Consider the following 24948-nt stretch of genomic DNA (forward strand, 5'->3'; position numbering starts at 1 on the left):
ATTATAAGAAAGTGTGTACCTACTACTCGAGAGTGAGATGGCTGGCCGCAACTCTCACTACACTTACTCCGTAAGCGCGGGCTCAACCGGTTTGGCGGCGGCGGCGACGGCGGTCCCGGACCGACTCTAAATGCGCTACACCGCCGTATATTGGCCGGCGTACTCGCAAACCCAGACCCGCCGGGGTGGTACAGGAAATCTCTCTTATCTGCACCGCAACGACGAAGCTGTGCGAGTGTGCGCGCACACACACGCGTACGCGTGTATAATATAATCGAAAACAAAAACATGTATATTATTATTATTGCTATAAATCGTAATGGGAGAAATTAATGTATATGTATATAGATTCGTACGAATTATAGAGTAATCAACGACAGTCGCGTCGCCGTAATATCATAGCGAAATGGCGAACACTTTAGCGTCGAATATAAAATTAACATCCGCACGTCACGTTTATATATATATATAAATGTATATACGTATATTGTATATAATAATAATAATAATAATAATGTGTGTGTGTGTGTTGTAAACGCGTCGAGGCTATAATATTTCATTATAACCGTTATAAGTATAACCGACGTATATATTATTATTATTAAAATGTAAACTAAAGTGCGCTGCGCAGTTATTGGTTTGTTGGTGCTAAAATCAATTCCACGCGTATTATAAAATACGTTCAAACGACGTTTTCAGCAACACGTCATTATCCCGAATATATACGCTGCTAATAATTATTATTATCGAGTGACTTTCTTTAAATGTAATAATGATATTATAGATGTATTATAGGAGGTGTATAAGTGCTTATTACCACCTGCCAATTCTATATATATATATATATATATATATATATATATATCGTTATTATTGTATAAACTGTAAAAATTATTATATATTTCTATACAGCGCATTGCGTACTTTTATTTTTTATTAATATAAAATATAAAGTTTATATTATATAATATTGATATTTTTTCAACAGCCATCTGTACAGTAAACCTACTTAAACTCAATAACAATGGGACGAGAGTTTACAAAAATCAAAATAAAGTCTAGTCGAAATCGTCAAAATTCTTCGAAACTTATAATATATTTGTTTAAAAGACAAAAATGATATAAACTTTTCGATTCGCATTTGATTATTCATTACCTATATCATTATTTAATATAAATAATTGTTATTCTAATTCCACGGCGTTTACATTTTTCATTTTTGATACTAAACAAATTAAAGTATTATAGTACCCACAAGCACTATAGAAATGATAATCTTGTTTACGAACATGGTTTTAGTTGTTGTTTAAACCATAAACTAGAAATTGTTTACAAATTTTTACAAGACTATTCCACAGTCCATAGGTACCTTACTTTATGATTATTAAAGCTAATAACGTAGTGTTATTAGAATTAGCTGAATTATTATAAAATGTAATTAAATATTTATTTATTATTCATGTACGTAAACTACTGCATATAAGCTCTTTTATAAGATGGTTTTAAGATAGTTGCATTTACATCGTACATGTGGTATTTGTAATGGTACTTAAACAATAAGCTGATTAAAGTTTTTATGAAATCATGAACACAAATATTTATGCAGATTATATTGTCTTACGCATAACTTATAATTTATATACCAAGTATAAATATAACATAATGAAATAAAATCTAAACTGATTTTTTAAAATTGTTCATGACAAATTAACAAAGTATTATTTAAAGTTAAAACTAAAGAGCAGTAAAGATTTTTATTTTATGTAAACATAAATTTGAAATGGTTTTTAAAATCCGAAATTATTCTATTAATTTCCCTTGAATTACGTACATGTTTTAAAAAAATATTAGGTTTCAGTAATTTTATTTGCTATATTAGGTAGGTCAATCTAGTACTTGTTATAGTTACAACTCCTAGAGATCTAAACGTTTTCATTTCAACTTAGTAACCATTAAACTTGTAATAAAATTGAGTTCTTACATTCACGCATGCATATTATTATTAGATATTTGTTATACATTTTCCATTTATACAATTATATTTTATATTTATAAATATAATCGATAACTACATAGTATAAATATATATTATTACTCGTTTTTACATTTACGATTATATCTAATATTCTAATTGATTAATATATTACGTTTATATTTTTGAAATCTATTGATAATTAAATTTCACTTTCATCAAAATTTTAGTGATTAATATTTATAAAAATTTGTGAGTTTGATTAAATGCAATAACATGAGAACAAATAAAAAATTATTTATTTTTTATTAAGAATATTATTATTAACACACGTGTACTATGTGTAGGTATATGCATGTAAGTTGTATAGGTAATAGAAAATAAAAAATTAATGATATTTTTATTATTATCGGTCTTGATTTTTATAAATTGGTAATTCAATTTTTTACAACAGTAACCTTTAGTATTTAAAAATTAAAATTGTTTTTGGTAAAGATTAACACCTATTTAATGACAGAAACGATAGATAATTGAAAACGAAATTATAATATTTACTGGTGTTACTTGTTTCGATATTATCCATTGGGTATTAATATGTAAATTTCAAAATTTATAATTAATGCTAATACTTTAATTTAAAAGTAAAAAACGAGTTTGTCAATACAATAAACCATTCGACTAATAGAAGGTTTTTGTTATTTATAAACAGAGAATATATTGATTTAATTTATAATAATTAGAAATTCAATGTTTTTTTTAGTTGATAATAATATTATAATACAGAGGGTTTTATTTTTTATTTGTATCTAATAATATTACGAGTCTATGTATTCACGAAAATAACATTTAATTTGTTAATGTTTAAGTATAAATTGTAACTAAAAAATCATATTTTTAATAAATAATAAGTAATGACTATGTCTCAATTTTAAATTCATATATATTTAATCTATATCTACGTTAAGTAAATACATATTTTTTATACAACTTTTATAAAATCATTTTACATGACATATTTGATATTTATAATACAATATTCATGTATATCAAACAATTTAATAATACTATCGCTTTTACAAATATGTATGCAACATACGATTATGAAAAAGAAATATGATTTTAATAAAATGTAAAATATAATGTTCCAAGTATGATAGAAGTTATTTAAAGAAAATGTATTATCAGGTCATATTACATGCAATAAAAAATATTTTATTACATAAGTATTAAAAATAGAATATTAAAGTAGCTGACAGATTTGATATTAACTAATGAACACTCACGCATCTTATTCATATTCACGAAAGACAGAGTTAAATAATTATTTAATTATTGCTTGAATTTTAAACAGTTAAAAAGTTTGTAAATAAATGAGTATAATACTCAAAAATTATTATTTTCATATTATGGCTGACAATATAACAATACGATAAAAATGTAATTGAAATGTACTAATGATTCTCGAATTGTTGAATGACTTATAATACAAAAAAAAAAGTTTAATATACATTTTTTATGAGCATTTTCTATTAAACTCACAAAAACTTTACTTCGGTGAATCATAAAATGAATAATTCAAAGTTATATATTTACTACTTTAGTATAAAGGTAATTCCCAACACTGCATAAAATGTGCTATAATTTTTTAGTAGTTTATCAAATTTTATTAATGTAGTTTTAATTCTATGAAACATGTTCAAAGCATGGCGAAACAACTTCAAACTAAATTTAATTTTTTGGAAATTGAACCGCTATAAATTCAAAGTGTTTATAAAAGTGTTAAAAGTGTTAAAACGGGTTTATCAAATCATATTATTATTAAAAATATTATTGCCACTAAAACTTGCAGGTAGTCATTAAAAATGTTTGCAAAAACAGAGCCATAAAAATTACTTTTTAGTAAAACTGTCTGAAATCAGCCGTCTTCGAATTTCCAATCGTTATACTATAGTGACAACCATTACTGCGCATATAATCATAAAAAAAAAAAAAATAAATAAAACAAATTAAACTTCTAAATCAATCGCTCATCACAAAATCGCAAAACGTGTACGGAAGGTGTGTCATACACGTTTTGGGTATAGATCATGTATCGCAAAAAAATAAATAAATAAAAAACACATTATATATATAGGTAGCTGATACAGCAAACTGTATCAACCGGTTTAAACAGTTTTTAAATTATATGAAAAAATGAAAAAAAAAAATTGCACACACACACACACACACACTGAATTCAACACGCGCGTTTACTGCGCACTGTTTCAATGCGAAAAGAATTCGCGGGAAAACGATACGGGCAACGTATCTTTTTTCACCTACAAGTGTGTGCGGCGTGTGAAATCGCAATTTCCTTTTATAATATATTATTATAATATAATATATTATAATACACTATCGCGTACTCGACGTCGTCATCTTGTACGCGTTTATCGTAGATAATATATAGGTCACCGTGTCTCCGGTACATAAAGTGTAAACCGCTATATCGGCTATACAATAAATATAATACTATGCCTACGTCGTCGTCTCCTCGTCGGGCATTAAACATATCACTCTATATTATACCAACACCTAATACAGACGAAACAACAGGAACAACAACACCGTATCGGTCGTGTGTAAATAACACGCGATTATGATAATATGGCATGGTCGTACAATAGGTTCGTACAATATTGTAATATACAATAATATTTATGTGTGTAATAATTATATTATATACAAGCGGAAATAAATCGATATTGTCGAATCGCAGGTACGGTCGGCGGCGACGGCGGCGGCAGGTGCCGCACGCGTAAAACGAGACCGCCACCGCCGCGTTGTCGCGGAACTAATTGCTAACCGGGTTACAACGAACGGTATACCTGCGGGACGACGGTATACCCGTATAAATGGGAACGTACGGGAATTCGGGATCCCGCGGGATCGGATACAGTGCTGTAGTCGTACATCACTGTACCCTAGCTGTTGACTGAGGGGATTTTATGCCGTCAATCGGTCGGAAAAAACGTCGACGACACCGTTTGGCGGTCCCTTTAAGTCCACCACGTGTGTGCACCTGTTTTGCGACGCGTAATGCGTGTGGGTCTGCGACCACTCTGCGGGGTGGCGTAAAGTCGGGGTCAGCAATAATAGCGTAGGAGCCTGTCCTGTACATAATATTACTGAGTTCACCACCGTCGATAGGTCGTCGTTCGTTCACCGGCGGTCGCGCGTGAACCGGAAAAACGGAAAACCCGCGCGACAGACTTATCGTGTTTATGTATTCATAACGATATACGACGCGGCCGCGAGAAGGGTCAAAAATTCTAATACTTCCGCGATGATATACATGACGTGTGTACGAAAAAATGTTTCTTCGAAATAATAATAATTTCCTCTCGCTCAATCTCTTTTTTACTCTTTTTCACTCTATATTTGTACGTATATATATATTTTATGTCCGGTATAATAATAATATACGAGTATATACTACGAATATCTTATATATGATGTATATGTATATACATATAATATTCGACGACGACCGTTCTCGCGGGCTATATAACGTTTCCGAGTAGTGATGATGTCGAGAATGACGACGGTGACGATGATAATAATAATAATAATAATACTACGATCGATTAAAATGTTATATTTATATATATTATAATATATAGTACAATATTATACGATCGAGACCGTATACTCGCGGTGGTGGTGACTGTATATATATATATATATACGCGTGTTGCGCGCGCAAATCGGCGGCAGCGGTGGCAATAATACAATTATGTTGTTATTATTATTATTCGATGCGGCGCTAAAAGGAAAAAAAAATGAAAAAAAAAACACATCCCTTTTACTGCCACGTTTATATACACTACGTATATATAAATATATATATTTATATATATTATTTATACACACACACACACACACACACATATATATATATATATATATATACTATATAGGTACTATGACAACGGTGTGACGGTTTTGCTCACAGGTATATAGTCGGCAGTCACCGCGCGCGGGGTCGAACGGAACGCCGCCGGTATTTTATTTTATTATTATTATTTATTTTTATTATTTCGAACCCGTCGCAACACGGCACAGCACACACTCGCACACCCACACGCGCACACCACACATACACATACACACCACACGTACGTGTACGTTTGTATATATATATACGTCGCAGCGTGGCACACAACGATAATATCTGTACACTACCCCTTTGGCCGCGGAGGCGGTGGCGGCGGTGGCGTAGCGGCGACGGTTCGTCTCTCGCAGGGACACGCGCGCGCGCGCCGGCGAGATTCGGTTTCCGCTGCCGCGCTTTTCACCCGGGCGCGCGATATAGTCTGTCGATCTCGCCGCCGGTTTACCACGAACCCACCACCGCACCGCGTGACGCCTACATCGCCGCCGCCGCCGTAGTCGGACGCGACCGCCGCGCCGCCGGCAACAGAGAGCGCCGCCGGCAGTCGCAGAGGCAGCAGCCCGCCGCCGCCGCCGGCCCGAACCGCGCGCGGCTGTCCTCCTGCCCACCGCCCGCCGCCGGTCCATCGCGCGTCCGCCACGCACCCTCGCCGTCGCCGACGCAAACCTCCCGGCCGGGCGGCGGTGGCAGCTCCGAGCACCGACGGCGGCGGCGAGCAGTCGTCAGTCGGTCACGGCGTCCCGGTGAGCGACGTTTGTTAGTTGGCGTCTGTGTGTGTTTGTGTGTGTGTGTGTGTGTCACAGTCGGTGTGCACGCGTGTCTGTGTGTGAGCGGCGTTTAGCGGTGTGTACGTGCGAGCGATCGTTTCACCCGGCAGGGCACAGTGTGTGCCGAGTCTTTGCGTCGTACGGAAACTCGCCGCGCGACTCGAACGGAAATCGGAGAGATAAGGGAAAAAGAAAACCCGTCGGCGACGACGCCGAGTTTTTTTTTTTTTCTCCTTACACTTCTCCGTCATCTTCTAGTTCTTGAATCGCTGCACGTTTCGCCAAACGCGTGGATCTCGTACGCGGGTCCCAACGACCCCTCAATCCGGCGAGGGTCGTTTTATTAAATTCTAAATCGCGTAATATATGTCGACGCGATTACATTATATATCGTACACGACGACCCTTAAACGCGTACTTAAAAAAAAAAAAAAAATCCCCCTATTCCAATCTACGCCATCCATTGACGGCTATAATACATCGTTACAGTTGCAAATTGTTATAGATTTCGTCGTGCTGCATGCGGCAGACAAGACTATAAATTCGCAAAAGGCAGACGGAAATAAACAATAAGGGGAAAAAAGAAAGAATAAGAAATAAAATGATCGTAAATTTTTCGGCGGTCGTTGGACGGCGAAGTATTCACTCGATTGAAGGGTTCGAAAGTCTAAGAAAAGTCGCAGTGGCCAAACCACCGCCGGCTTTGGCGTTGTCTTCCGTTCGGAAATGCGCCGTTTAATCCGTCCGAAGAACACTTGACATTAGCCAACATGATTTGGTCAATGAAGTCTACGGACAGTGGTGGAGATGGCGGCGAAGAAGATTCGGGTGGCAGGGGTGGAATCGCCAAGGCGGTCAAGTGGCGATGGCGTGGTCATCAAGTCACGACTACTTCAGTGTCAACATCTCCGGGCTGTAGATGGGTGCTCATGACAATGTTCGTCTTCTTCTTCTTCATAACCAGCACGGCAGCCGTGCTATCAAATTCCACGTTCAAAGGTACCGTTGTCAGTCAATTATTTTCTATCAATATTTACACTACTATATATTATACATAATGCAGTAAATCCGTATACGATATAATAATATTATGTTATCGGTGTGTAATAAATCGGTAATTTACATACTATAGTGATAGATTCATATTTATTAGACTTAGGTTTGTCTAAGCCTATGCCACTGCGGAATTGTTGATATGTGAATACACGACGACGTACCGTTGCGTCTGGTTGTATTTGTTGACCGCGATGGACACGGCTATTCAAAACGAATATAAGTTAACATTTCGTTTGTTAAATTCGAATTTGTATATTAATAATAATTCTCACGCGGATAGTTTTATAACGTATTTTAGTGGTTAAACCGTGTACCGACAGCTTTGTGTGTGTGTGTGTGTTTGTGTGTCGATATAAAACACGCGAGAACAACGACAGCCACCGTGACCGGTATGATATCGTGTTGTCGTAACGCGATATATGTATATCAGTTGAAATCGAATTGAGCGGGAACGCGTGTATATACTTAATACATAATATTATCACGAAGGCGCCGCCAATCTGGATATAATATTATATGGTATAGTTAATAATAAAAAGTATCACAAAAAAGGGATATAAGATCACTGCTGTCATTACATGGGGTTATAATAGTATGGTTTACGATGTGTGCGTATATGGTAACCGATATTGTGATACCTGAAAAGACTGCGTGGCGGCGGAGGACGGTGGTCGTGGAAGCGGTGGTGTTGGTACAGGCTATTGTCTATTTTTTTTTGCTTTTCATTATTATCATCGTCATCATCACATGTTATGCTATACGTTGGTGGTTATTGCGTATACCTACTAAGCAAATATATATATATATATATATGTGTGTATTTAAATTACATTTTGAAACCCTATATATATCGTATAAAGCGACATCTCGGCGCAATCCTTTCTTATAAATAAGTTTCCTGACAAAGAATTTATCGAAATAGGCAACCTGCCCGTTGCACACAATTATACATATATATTATTACAATACACGATGGTATATAAATTCCCGGAGGAAAATCGTTATGGTATCTGCGTACGAACGCGTGTTGTATGGAAGCTATTCGAATGTTCTCGATAAGATTTAGCTGTGCGCGCGGATAGGGCGAGGGTAATAGTTTCCAAAATCTCGAGATCCCCGACGTAAACGCACAGCCCTCTCGTATAGGCTTTAGCGATGGTTCCTACATTATACCGTTCTTGTCAATCGCGTCGTCGAGCCGCGGGTGTAAAATGCACTTCGACACTGTTGTAACCACCAACACCACCGCCATCACTTACGACACTGTTACATATATTATAAAGTGGTGAATGGTGACTGTAATACCGTGTAATATCATATTATTAGTCAGTGACCTTTCGTAAGATTTCATAATAATACACGTCTTATATTCTCGCCATCGCGACATTAAATATTATTAAATCGCATATTGTATGATCGTTATGCGCTTTCGGAACGACAGCGATCGCGGCTCATATTATATGATCGTCATCTCATTCCACACCATTCTCGCGGTCTGAACGACGACCATTGCAGGCGTCGTCGCCGTGCAGCAGTGTTAATAAACCGTGTGCGGTCTGCGGGAATCCTCGCGATATCGTTCGCTAGTCCTGTCGTACGGACGGCCGCGTAAAAATAGACCGTCGCGTCTCGGTTTTAAATTTAACGGGTGACACGGAGGCGTATATCACACGTAATCGCACTCGGTGTATAAGTAGCCGACGATATACGCAAATATATATACATACATATGTGCGTGCGTATGTGCATATATATCGCACACAAACACATGTCCGGTACACATAATAATATATTATGGTCGCGTATTAAAAAAATGTTCGGTTGGCGATGGCAGCGATTTTGCAGACGACCCGCAACGGCGCGCCCGTCAAGTGAATAATAAAATTCGTCGTCGTCTTCACCACCACCGCCGTCGTCGCCGCCGCCGCTTCTGTTGCTGATCCATTTATTATTAAACACGCGCGACATAATATTATACGGTATACACGACGTATACGTTTACGCGTATTCGCCGAGCTATGCGTCGTACACGCGTTTATATATAGACACGACTCGAGAGCGATTCGAAAGTTACGCCGGCCGTTACGGAGCGTCATAATATGCGACGACGTATGCGCGCACGTATAATAATAATGTAACATTTTATAAAAAAACATACCGACTGTACGCGGGCGGCGGCGGCTCGGCGTCAAAAGCTTAGTCGTCGTCGTCGTCGTCCGTCGCAGTCGATGACCATTGTATATGGATGCAGTCGCCGGCGGTAAATCGTGACGTTTTTATTTTATTGCTAATTCTTTTCGGTCAACGCGCGCGTGTTTCTATACTTGGAAACGTCCGCTCGCCGTTCCGGTCGCTTTAGTGTCCAGCCACCGCCGCTCTCGTCCCGAAGTCGTATTTTATTTTAAATCGGCACCCCCTCACGCGGTGTTACACCCGTGTGCGTCACCGCACGCACATTGAACGTTGTAAAACAACGATATAATAATCGTAACGTCCTGATCGTTAACATTATTTTCCGTTCTGGCGCTATAGCGGGCGGAATCGAGTACAACAATAATATTATTGCGATACGACGTATACGTGTCTAGATAATGATGATGATGATGATGATGATGATAATGATGACGATGTTGATGCGATGACGGTTTGTCGCGCGTCAAGACCGTGCCGACATCAGAACGCGAGTTTTCTTTCCGTAAATTTTTTTCGCCGTTTTCGTTACATCTGTCCTTCCGTCCGCCGTGGCCGAGTGACAGCGACAGAGAGAGATCTGTCGACCGACAAAATAATATCCCTCAGAGACCGAGGCTAAGTTGACTGAACGTTAAGGTTTCTCAGTCCGTGGTTTAGACCGCGTCGACGAGATAACGTCGTCGTTCGTACATAGACGAGCGTACCCAAAAGCACCAGCAAGTGGTATAGCTATACTATATTATGATGTATAGTTTATTATATGACGTATAATATAATGATAAAAGGCACCGGAAATTCAATTGTGCTTTGGTGCGCGCGGCGTTTACGTTTGAAATATTAATGTCCAGCGCAACAGAGCTATATCACTCGCGATTTTTTCGAGCTAGCTATAAAAATCGTCGTGATGCACCCCTTCCCGCGTTATACTTTTGAATAAATTTAAGGCGCGGCGATGCGTAATATGCATATTGTATATAGACGCAAGCGCGCCCACACACACACATACTCATAAAATAAGTTTAATAATAAATTAGTAAAGGTTTATGTATAAAATATATACAAAGTACATATTTTGTACATTATTTGTTTCATAAATACGGTCTGCAGGGTGTAGGAAACTATGTTTTCCCATTTCACAGTGTAAGGTGTGTGGAAAGTCGGTTTAACACTACATAGCTCACCCTGTATGAATAATACTTATATATATATATATATATTCATTCCCGTTTACTCAAGGAAAACTAGTTATACACAATGTATACCATACTATACGCACTCTATTTCTCATTTTCTCTCTCTATATATATAATATTATATACCTACATTTAATGTGAGGGCGTTTCGCTATATGAACGACAATGCGTCGATGCTCTCGAGGCGTCGGGAAATCCGTCTGCCAAGACGGGTGGTTTTTCTCACGAACGTAAGCGCCTTTGTATGATTACGCGGGCGCGTCTTAGTATGTGTGTATGTGTGTGTTATAATGATAATGACGACGATGGGAACCACTGCAACGATCGGGTGGTGTTTAGGGGAAGCGTTGCCGTATGGCGTATACACTCCTATACGTCATTGCGGGTAGACAGGTAGGAGATTGGCGCGTGTGAAAAACTCTCAATCACCGCTACTGTTATACGTAATGCGTATATGAACGTAAAAGTACCTATCTACCAACGCGTTCCACATATACGTTCGTGTATATCGTATATACCTGTGTACGTATAAACGTATATAAATGAGTGCGCGTGTGATGAGAACGCGAACTTATTGTGTTCGCGTCGTCATAAAATATTACACCAGCCCGTAATGCGCATGTATATTTCCACATGTGTGAAAACTCTAAATAAAAAAAATAAATATATATATAATATACAATAACCTACCGTATATATATATATATATGATGTCGAGAGCGTTGAAGAATAAATTTCGGAAGAAATGGGTGGTATAACAACAACGAACGACGGTTGAAATAATATATTACGTTCGCAATATTACTGGCGCGAATACAATAGTAATAGGAATAATAATAACAGGTATAGTAGAGTAGGTACCTACGTATACGATACAATATTATATGCACCGTCGTTATGTGCTACGCGTAATGCGTATATGTATACACACGTTCTAATTGCACGGTAATAGACTCGCCGCGACGATATGAAAACGTTATTACGATTTGTAGGAAATGCAAAAATGCAAAAATGCAAAAAAATAAAAATAAAAAAAAAAATGCTTAAAACGCTGTTAACTATGTATAGTTGTTACTTATATTATGTATACATGTAATAAATACGTGCGAGTGTGCGTGTTGTGTGTGTATAAGCGAGTGTTTGTGTGCATATAACACTAAAACTACACGATTATACCGCGATTATATACACAATATACGCGACGATCCGGACCGAGGACTATTTATTTTTTATTAATATTATTTGCGTATATATAGTAAATAAACATAACTGCCGCAGGTTTTCGCTCGTCGTCGTCGTATACAATATAAAACGCTCGTTTGCATCAACAATTAATATTATACAAGCATATAGTATAAAGCTACAACAGGTACATGTTGTATGTATTGTATAATGACTGCGCGTACAACGGTTGACATACGGATATAGGTGGGTAATGGGTATAGAGAATAATAACGACGATAATGATAATAATAATAATAATAATAATAATAATGAAAAAAACATTGGATACGGTACACTGATTGTAAGTCGATCGCCTATATTATAATCGTCGTGTGAACCCCGTCCTTGGCGGTGCTTGATGGATGCGCTAGGTGCGCAATGACGATCGACGCGTGACGACGACACAAGACGACGGGAAGACTCGTATTAATGGTACGGGTACATGGGTTGTTACCTGAAAAAAAAATTAAACAGGTGTTTTTCTTCTTCTTCTGCTGTTTTGACACTATATAGCGTTTCCGGCCGCTCGATTAACGCTGTTATTTTCAGCCATTTGGGCTTTTTTTCTTTAGTTCCTATACCGTTTAATGCTCAGGTACTTCATCCACTAAAGATATACCATCGTATAATACATATCGCATACGTATTGCTAAAAAAGAAGATCACCGCGTAATAATATTCAAAAATAACCCATTACTATAGTATTTTTATAGAGGCTATATGTTACGTATATATATACATAATATAAAAAAGGTACTTTTGAACATCGCACTGTTACATATTTATGACAAAATCAAATAATATTATGTTTCCATAATAGTTTATGGAGAAAAATCCAAGAGGTTATAGGTATACCTTTTACACCATGTTCGCACTAAAACAACGGGAGTACGAAAAGAGGTATCGAAATCATTTTCACACTTAAACGCGACCGACAAATAGCCCATAAACGTACACGCATTTATTATATACCTACAACAGAATAGTATACATACCGTCCTTACCGGGTATTGCATACCGAGCTATCTGTATAAGATATAATTATATATTATTATATATATACACGACCGTATCAAATTCACTTAAACCACAATATATATACAATCGGTATAGAAGTATAACGCCGCGGCCGAAACACCGTTTATTTTTGTCATCGACATCGGCATAACGGGTATCGAACTGCAAAAAAGAATAAAAGAAACGGTAATGGCTACTGTTAGAGAAGACCGATTAACCGAGACGGTAAATGCGGCGAATATAATATTATATACAGGCATATTTATTTTATAAATATAACGGCAATCATTTTGGTGCGGCTTACGTTTTGTAAACGCGTTCTACTTCTTCAAACTATACTAGTACTAATATTACAAAAAAAAAAAATAATAATAATAAACACTAATTGCTGAAATAGGGAAATAAAAATTGCCCGTAATCGTATGATAACGCTTTATTAATTAATAATAATTGATCATCGCCAATATTGTATTGTATAAACGCTGCTGTAGAAGTTCTCTTGCACGCGTATTAGGTACATACAAATATCAATAAACATATAGTTTAATACAATGCACTTTACACGGTATATATAGTGTATACTGTATGTATTATATTATGTAGGTGTATGCGCTCTGCGCGCGTTATTACGACCTGTTCATAATATGTTTTAGTACCGGGTAAAAATGGTTTAAAAACGATTCTATACAACGAAGTCGCCGGAGCGCGTTATATAAATTCTATGTTAATTCACATAATAGAAGTAGGTACTATTATGGTTTCTGCCCCCGCTATTTTGGAGTGTATGGGGTGGTAAATATAAGAAGGTAGTATTACTGTATGCAATATAGTTAGCTGCAGCAGAAAAGCAGTTCTTGTTCGTTTCAACAGGGTAATTAAAATTTATAATAATACGCCCAGAAAATACTGAGAATACGCGACTTGTAGTGGCGGTTCTCATCGTCATCGAGTACATGACTGCTCTATTATAATAATTATTATTTAAATAATAATAAGGCGCGCATATGCACGGGGTGTGTTGAAAACGAGGGATAATCATTGAAAATGTAGATATAGAAATTGAATATGTGCGTATATGTGTGCGCCGAGAAGAGTGTAGGCACCACTCTGGTTGAGCAGGGGAGAAGATAGTTAGTGGACAGCAAAAATATAGAACATGTATACTGCTGCAGCTTCGGAAGGGTGGATAATAAATAATGAGCCGAGTTTATTTTGAGTAGCGCGTGTATATAGTATAACTGAAAAAACAGCGGTACGATGAGTATAATATATACATAATAGCGATGTCGACGGGGAAGAACGACTTAGTTGAGTGTATATAGAGAAAAATAGCGATACCTATTATACTTCGCGTGCTTGAGACTGACAAGTCATCCACAATATGTATATTGTATACTTACTAATAGTACCTATTATAAATTCGAATTAAAAAAAAAACTAAAATTAAATATAATTCAACGAATAATGGTATGATGTAGGTATATAGGTATATACTTATGGATTATAACTATATTATGATGTAGTTTCTGATTATAATATTATTATTATACCATTTTATTATTGTATTTGTGTATTACTGCTCATGGATCTACATGTTTTGTATCGACTCTCACATCGTTGGATATTCCTTATTATTTTTGATTTGAATTCGACGTATTATTATAATATGAAAAACAAGAACTTCAAAGGATTTTTATTTTTTTATAACATCATACGTTATTTGTATTTATGAATGATTAAATATATTCATATACTCTAATATATGGCGTTTGGAGAGGGAAGATTGACAACTCACCGTACAACTGTAGTACAGGTACCATGAAGTACTGTATTATAGTTATTTTTTTTTTTTTAGTATTTGAGGGTGAATACTGAAAACTATTTTCTATGTGCATACATGCGGAGTGTTTTCTGCGTGGTTTAGATGGCGGCAGTACTTAAAAGCTGTTCGTAGAAACTTTGAGGGAGTTTTAACCACTGTAGGATTTATCAGTCCGTGATTCCTGTACAGTGTACACGTTGAAACCGTAACTCTTTATGCATTATATAATACGGATAAATGCACAAAACCGTATATTATGGGATGACAAAGGCGTCTACATTATAATATACGAGATTATAGGAGCTGGAATTAGTGAAGGAAAAGAAGGGAGATTACTTGATTAAAAAAAAAAAAAGTTATTCAAATTTAAAATATCCTTTAACGCTTTGAACGCCATTTAAAATCCATTTCGCCTCTAAAGTTGTACAACTTTGTTTTTTCGACGAATATTACTTACTATGCTATGTATGTACGAATGCTTTTGTACCGCTGCTGCATCAATACTAAAAAGGCCACGCAGTATAACGTTACAACTTAACAAGTTCATCGTGTGGCGTGTAAACATAAAAATGCAAACGTGCGTCATCTTAAAGTTAAATACTTTATCGTGACCATTACGACGTAGCTTTGCTTCTGAACACGCGATAAGCCGTCGTTTCCATATAATATACTGCAATATGTAAGTACTGAGGTGGTATTACGTGGACGATATATACGTTTTTCCGGTGTGTAGACTACGTGTTTAGACGTGAGCCCGGCAGGATTTTCGGTCGAGTGAATTTAACGTCAAAATCGAGTAGAAACCGGACGGCGCGGCGGCGGTAGATTCTCCCACGAAAGGTAATAATATGGTGGTGCCAGCGGTAACGAGTCAGTGGTAAGAACGGCGGACACCACCTGCTGTTGCTGTACCATATACGATGAGTATGTTATATATTATAAAGGTACTACTTAATGGGCAAACAGAAATTAATTCGTATGCACATTCCACTAGAGGATATATCATTTCGAACAATAGATAGATAAATGGGTATAGATACAGACAACGGGTGATGTTGAAGAGTACAGAAACTGGCGAATTGCTTTGTGGTGTAACTTCGTAGTTATTAATTAGAGTTTTCCAGTGAGCGCGAAGTTAAAATTGTCGAACGACAAAAAAAAAAAAAATAAAAATAAATAAAATAAAATAAAAAATATAAGGCCCGCTGTAGTAAAATCAGTATATCTACACAAGTTTAATGCTGATAAACCGTGAAAAATCGCAAAAAGTTTACTGTACTAGATGTTATTATTGTGGTTTTATTGCATTTAATAGTAATGAAATATTACTACTGTAATATATTTTAACGCGTTTATACAACTATTCGCCGTTGAAGGTGTACTCGATCGTTAACAATATAACAAAGACGAATTATACTTTGATGAGTTAGTATAACGGTAGATATTATTTGTTGGAAAGTAATGATCGAGATTATATATAGCTAGAATGTTGGGAAATATTTCTTATAACAATAATTAAAATGAATGAGAAATAGAACGTCTTCGAAATGTGACAATAGAATTAACGTGAAACTCTGTCGTTCGTGAGACTTTTCTTACTTTAACTAAAAAGTGTAATTATAAATTATAAAGAGTAAAACATAAACTATGGTTTAGTGGAAAAATGGAGCGCGGGAAATTGGAATACATGCTCGTTTGATGTTTGGCGAGTGATCAAAAATAATAAAAAAAATCATACGGAAATACGATATACATGTAAATAATGTCTATAAATGTATAACTTGGATGCTGGCGTAACGCGACGATGACGATAGTGCTATAAAACAGCGTTTCGCACATTTTCTAACGCTAAAATAAATAATATAAAATTGTTCGATAACTATCTTTGGCTTGGATAAATTATATATTTATATCAGCGTATACAAATGTTAACAATTTGAATACGATTTAACTAGCATAAAATAAGTATATTTTTAAAGTTGTTTTTGGATTTTGATAGCAGTTGATAATTTTATTAATAATAATTTGGAAAAATAATATGAATACGTATTAGTATTCTGTATAATTATATTATTACGTGTTTTCATTATACCTACCTATTTTGCTTTTCAAAAATGTCATTCCTTTATTTTTTAATAATATTAATTTTAGAATATAAAAAATTGTGTAACATCATTAGCTTAAATTTTAATTACCCAATGTTTGAATTTTAAAAAATATTCGTTACAATTTGTAATTAAAAAATAAACAATACTTCACAAACATAAATAGAATGTGAAAAAAAATTATAACAATTCATATACATAAAAATAAATAATAAAGTTAAAATAAGCTTATAATCGAATAATTCGAATTAATGCAGTAGTTAAATTAGAGTAATATTAAAATTAATCCTTTATTAATGCGTATAATTGTCTATTATTTTATGTAATCTATTGTTTAGTATAAAAACAAGCGTATCGACAAATTCACCGTAACAAATCATAGTTTTAATTCCTAATAATTGTTATTTATGTTTATCCATTCGTTTATAAATTAAAATACATTCATGATACAAATTTAAATCATATATGACTCATTTATATTTTCAAGGGAAAATGTTTTAGACAGTTTGCAAATACAAATATGTAAATTGACCTGATTTTTTGTTTTACATTTTAATAATTAAAATAATTCATTCTTCATCCATTTCTTATAGATATGTAACATGTCATTTTTCTACTTTGATGTATAAAGTTATGTGACTATAATATAAAGTTGTACGGAGACTCGAGCCACGTAATTTTCTGACTTTCGCAATAATTCATGTCCACCTTATAGCATATTAACTATATCCTAACTTCTAAGTTAAAGGAAGAGTAGGTATTTTAATTTAAAGTTCAATTTTATTAACTTTTGTCATTTAAATTCTTAAAACAAAAATGTTAATACAGTAAAATATATTTATACATACAGTTAAAATGTTCAATTTTTTTATAATTAAAAATAATTTCCGATTTTACGAATTAAAACTACATTTTTCGTAAGAGTTTTTACTAATACAGTAAAACAAATTATTTTTTATTTAAATTTACATAAATATTATCGATTTGTTTGAATATTATTTAAAACGTCAAAAGTAAACAATTAAGTTAGGATAAAGAATATAAAATATTAAATTGAAACGAAAAAAGAATGATTTTTTTTATAATTAATAATTCTTTTATCGCTAATAGCTAGAATTTTCAACATTGCTGGAGAAATATTTTATGAAAACAACCATGAAAAGTCAAATTATAACTAGAATAAATTGATTTGAGTAAATTAAATCCATTTCATTAAAATGTTTACCGAAATGTATAATATTATATCAAACGAGATGTAAGTATAACTCAAAACTAGATGAAAACGATTTTTCAAGGTTTCATTATTTATTTGTATAAATAAATAAATGTATTTATAACTATTCAAAAATATAAATAACATTTCTTAATACTTATATGTTAGTTTAAGAAAAACAAATATGTTTTGATGTGTTTAAAACATATTATTAATTATATATAAGATGTAACAAAGTGATGAAAATAAGTTGAAAAGATGATTTTTATTTCTTATATTAGTAGACGATAGACAATTTCTATTACATAAAATATTTAAATGTGGAATTAATTAAAAGTTGAAAAAAATCTAGTTGTTAATTTAATTGTTTGGTGTCTATACCTATTATTTTTATCTATGTGATTTTAACTATAAAAAAATAAAATAAATGACAGTATAATGAGCGTGATATTCTGATAGCTTTTTTCTTACAAGATAAGTAGCCAATTAGAATGCTGATATAACTTTTTTGATTAATTACATTGGATGACAATAAATGATTGATGATGATTTGAAATACACCTATAGGTATAATATACAAATTACATTCGTGGATTGTGCTCAAAGAATAAAGATAAATATGCATAGGTTAAAAATATTTAAATATTACATAGAGTGATTTAGATTTTGAGAACTTTCAAATGTAATTTATTAACGTGTAACAGACCTTATCATATAACATACAGATAAAAATAGCGTCAATACATATGAGTACACGTCATATGAATACATACATGAGTATACACACAATTATCTGTATATACGTAGTATTTATTATATAATATCGAATTTTGTAAAAAATAATATATAAATATTTTTAAACATCACATAAACTATAAAAGAATATAAAAGATTAAAAGAAAATATCGCTAAATAATAGTATACGTGGAAATGATTGTAGGGAAATAATTATAAAAATTAAATGTCACAAGACTAAAATAAAGCGTCATTCGGCACGTGTCAATTAGTAATAAAATGTTCAAATCTAGGAATTGGTAGAGAATTATATAAACTATTAAAAATAATAAAAGTGGACATCTCACTATAAAAGACTCTTTGGGTTGATGATACAAAAAATCAACCAAAACGAGCACAATTTCTTTAGATGTACTTATAGGATATGCGATAACGCCTTCATGAGAGATTAATTGTAGGTAGATACTTGGAATATTATATGTAGACAACTAATGAAGAGTTTGATATTTAATTAATACTGTATTAAATGTTTTCAATTTCAAGAGTAAATCTGTTTCATGATTATCTAACTTTGCACAACTTTGCACTTGTATCGCTGTGTACGCCACAATGACGTAATCATAACAAATTGTGGGTAGATTGAATTCGTTTATATTTTTTTGTGTAAATTACTACTATAAACTCATAGAAAATTAACAAAACTTCTGAATAGCATGTATTGAACGACAACAGCTTTATAATTTAAAGACAAATTCAAAATGACTAAAGAAATAAATGAGTCATATAAATTGAGAATTTATTATCTATTTTAATACGTAAGTAAATATTCATACTCATAATTATCCAACCGATTATGAACATTTTTAATTTTAGTTGTCGTAATAAAAACAGAAAAAATATACGACATTTTTAAATTTAAAAACATTATTTTATTAAAAATGGGACTGGCTGTCAAGAGTTGGTTAGGGGAAAAGTTTAACTACGCCGAATCACCCTATACATTCGTCGCCTTTATACTTAAATCATTGGACCGTGGATTTATTATACGATGACATAATATTATATGTATATATATATACACACACACACACACACACAATATTTTTAGAATGCAGCATATTGTATTATATTCACATTATACACGAATGTCTAACTACTTTTCGGTACTGTTTTTCGCGAATAAAATCGAATATTATCCCGCGAACACACTTGATTTCGAAATCATCTAGGTACTCTATAATATAATATATTATAATGACTTACGTCGTAATATTATACACTCATACGCTTGTGTATATATATATATATATTATAAAACATCTATATAGTCGTTATGACTGCACTGGGCGTGCATACTTTATGTGTTTAATCCGCAGCGTTGTGTATACGGCGAAATTAATTTTCACGCGCAAAGACTACTCTTACTATAAAAAAAATAAAACTGCTCTAAGAAAATTTCATTACATTACGTGAGTTATCTTGCAAACTGCTGCTGCCACCGGGTGTACTTAATGGTACTATACACAATATATAATATGTATGTGTAAGTATGTATATAATATATACTATCTATGTTTTACTATATATAATATGTGTAGTATATATATAATATAATACACACGTCGCCTTTCCTTTTTTCTTCTCAAAAATATGTAGCTTACAGAATGCATAAAAACTTTCCGTCGTCGCAAGAACCTTATTGGTTTTACAATGATGTGTTTTTTTTTTTTTTACTTTTAGTGAAAAAACACATTTCGGGACAGTAAAAGTAGTATTTGAGACCGAGAGTTTCGTATACTATAGCTAAATTATTTATCGATTGAAACGTAGATTTTTTTTCTTTAAATTCTCAGTGTTATTTAATGGAACAATTATTATTGGTAAGTTTAACCTACCTGCTGTGTATTACAATGCATTAAATCATTGTTAATTTTCTGTCTGTTATTTTTAATAACGAACATATTTCATCATAAATTATGATTATCTTTTATATAACTATTGGTTCTGTACATTGATTTGTCATATTATGCACCTAATATAATCGTTAACTGTAAATAAATTAACATATCACAATGTTCTACACATTTCTTACTTTTGATATAATTTGTTTTTTAAACTCTTAAAACGGTGTAATAATATGGTTTGCAGGGGTTCGAAAGCGGAATTGAAGTTTTATAATGCGACGATCGGTTTAAAATTCAATACACGACTGCATATGGCTCTCGTGCCAAGACGAGTGAAAAGTGTAAACCAAACACCGCCCAGTCTCTTTATCCCATCCAACTAAACTTAGAATACTTATAGTATGCTGCTCATATATTTTCGTATTTATATAATTTATACACTTTTGGCGTCTCTGAATTCCGGAATAATCGCGAAATCTACTCGTACTATGTCACGAACAATGTGCACTCAAATATCGTTTGTTCCAAGTAAACAGAGTGATTCATTTTGCATACTCACCCTTATTTTTCCTTTAACAGTTGGTTTATTTAAATCCTGATTTTTAGAATTTTCAAATACGTACATACTTAAATAACCCATGTTTTTAAATTCTTGTGATTCTTTCTACTATTAAGGGAGTGTCCCATGGGCCATGGCCATATAGATTTCTGTTTTTCAAATGAGAACCCCCTTTTTTCACTGTAAATTATTAGATTATTAGATTTATTGGAAATCTTCTTATACGAATACCCAACTAAAAATTAAAAAATAGTTTCTCAGTTATTATATGAAAGATTATAATCCTTAAAAATGGTATTTTAGAAATATAAAATAAATGTACCTAATATTGGATAATAATTAAAATAATTAAATAATAATAATAATTTAATTATAATAATTTTTATCATAATTAAATTATTTTTACGAATTATAAAATATTTTAATTGATTATTATTAACTTTTGACACTTAAAATTAATTATCGAAGTTTCCCAATATCTTCCAAAACTATTATCACGGTATCTTATTATATTGTTAGTAGTTACACAAAGTTGAATAGCTCAAAAAAAACTCGTTCCAGTTTTGAATTAGGTATACCGACATTAATGTTTTCAATAAAATTGTCCGTTTGAAAAACAGATGTTTGTAACTCCACAAAACAACCTTTAAGTCGTACGAAAATTCTCAGGAATTAAAAAATATGGTAAATAGGTATATGTAGGTGTATTTAAAAATAATCGTGTAGAAATCAAATTTTCAATAGTTGCGTTATTGGAGAAAAATAAGCGGAAGAGCACGCTTGATGATTCTGTACATGACATGGGTATAGTATGGATTTGCAGTGTCTCGAGGACACACGTCGGGACATCTTGCTCGTTCGTTCGGATATACCGTCGCGATAACGTCGCCGGAAAGACGAGCGAAGGATTAACTATGCGGGAATTTTCGGGCTGATCGCTGCGATCTCGTCGCTCCTCGAGGAGATCCGGACGACGTGGACAAATCGTGTTAGCGTTGCGGATATTTCGCGTGTATGCTATTACATGTCTATACATTATTATTGTCTTGCATCAAATCGGCTCTCCCGTCCAACTTTTAGACCCGATTACTGTACGCGCAATGTGCTTATATATATATATATATTTTACAATATACAACGATAACGCAATATCATTAGATGCGGTAGTAATCCTTATAAATGTGTATGTGTGTGTGTGTGTGTGCATACATATATGTTGTGTAATTTATGTGTGTAACGCTAATGCGCCAAGGGTTTTGATTCGACGAATGACGCGCGTATATGTGTTATTCCATATTATTATAATATAGATGCCGTTTATTGGCAACAGCTTTGACTGTCGCACTAGAGCGTATAATTAATAACGCGAGCGCCGTTGTATACGCCTTGCGAATATAATATATACATTATACACCGTACAGCCGATAGTCGTTTCCGTATAACTATTTATATTACGTACACATAGATACGCTTGTACATACACGCACCACGTCGTTGAACGATGATGTTTTCCGCGAGATGACGGAAACATATTATATTTATATGTAGTGTTTCGGGCGTAAGTAGCGTACATCATACGCGTACGGTGAAATTAATAGATGGTTATGAGTGGCGTTGAAAGCGACTGAAACTGTTACATGTATGCGAATATCATTAAAAGTACCTACGCTGAATTTGAAAGGCAATTAAGTCCCGTGCTATATGTTTGAACTTTGTGTGCCCATTATAGTTATCTCAATTTTCTCGGTGTATTGATAAATCGTCAGTCGTAAATTATTGTTTTTATTACACCTTATAGGTACCTACGCCGTATTTAGACCGAACTGGAACAGATTATTTTACATACCTATATGTAGATACACACACATATATATATGTGTGTGTTTTATTACTTTCATGTTACATTAACATAATATTTTATCATTATAGCTTTTTTTCCATATTGTTTACATAATTTTGTTTTGTTGGCGGTCTGGAATAAATTCCGCCTAACCATTATTCTTTGATAAAAACAAAAAAAAAAATGTATGTACGTCCTCGCCGGCTATTGTTCACATTATCTACCAATTGATTCTGCCGATTATAAATTCATAAAAGTGGTAAAAATTACCCATATGTATCAATATATTGTACCCATTCAAAATAATTATATTATCATCAATCATAATTTATATTATAATATAGATACCTTATAAAATGAATTAGATATACAAATTTATCATAGTAGTTCTAAATATTTATTTAACAACAACATTAAGTTGTCATTATATTAAGTTACGTTTGTGTTTATTTCTACCAAATTAATCAATACCTTGAAAGGATCAATGCTTTATTGTCAATGACAAGAAAATAAATGGCTTTTGATTCGTTTAATACAAGAAAATGCTCTTTCTGCAAAATAATTCGAATCTAAAGTTCCGAGTTAACGAAAATATTCTTGAAGATATTTCGACACTGATTGCATTAAATTTTCAATTTCAATTAAATTTATACGCGTTATATTAACTATAAAGTAATTATAAAGAGGTCATTTTGTGATTGTCTTTTAGATTTTTCAACAAATACTGAAATACAATAATTTTTTTTTTTTGTAATTAATCAAATTCAAAATATTTGTTATATACTTATATGATATGTATTGTACACATTTATTTATTAATTGGGATATTTCATGATATATTTTTATCTACGTAAAATTAGTAATAAAATAAAAAGGGCTTACTATGAGTATTCTGCGATAAAAGAGCTCAGATATCTAGTTCTATTTTATCGCAGTTACATTCATTATTGATTTTTTTTTTTCGTTTTTGTAAGGATACACCATATTTTTTATTTAAAGATTAAATCAACTATTAAAGTAATTTTTAAATTTAAAAAAAAAAAAAAAATAATTGTATTGAGTTTTTATTCTCAATTAAAGTATTGTTAAGTTACACAAGTAATATTAAAAAATAACCTTGGAAACTGTTTCTTTTTCTTTTGTACTTAGATAAAGTTCAAGAGTTTCATTTTTCGTTTAAGTTTTTTCATAAAAAATGTCATTTTTCAATTAAAACTTAGATTTTACTAAAATATTGTTGAAATTATAAAAGAAAAATAACCAACAGCGTTTTTCTATTATACTACTGTTCAAACTAAATTAAGAAAATGAGCAGCACTTGCAAGTTGACTAAGTGTCTATAAATATTTTCAGCATTATTATAGGACTACCCACTACTGTCGGATCTATGTAACTGTCTATCTATGCTATATAT

The 24948-nt window shown here is 33.2% G+C and overlaps 1 protein-coding gene across 1 annotated transcript in view; it reads left to right on the forward strand.

Annotated features, from left to right (window-relative positions):
* Nucleotides 1–6591: 6591 nt before the first annotated feature.
* The window catches only part of LOC112595147, a 60258-nt gene continuing 41901 nt past the window's right edge, over nt 6592–24948 (forward strand). The window contains exon 1 of the mRNA XM_025340244.1: nt 6592–7672. Coding sequence (XP_025196029.1) covers nt 7444–7672 — 229 coding nt within the window. The 5' untranslated portion in view covers nt 6592–7443. The remainder of the gene's footprint in view (nt 7673–24948) is intronic.

This window comes from Melanaphis sacchari, unplaced genomic scaffold, assembly GCF_002803265.2.
Source record: "Melanaphis sacchari strain LSU unplaced genomic scaffold, SCAv2.0 Contig25_pilon_pilon, whole genome shotgun sequence".
Lineage (NCBI taxonomy): Eukaryota > Metazoa > Arthropoda > Insecta > Hemiptera > Aphididae > Melanaphis > Melanaphis sacchari.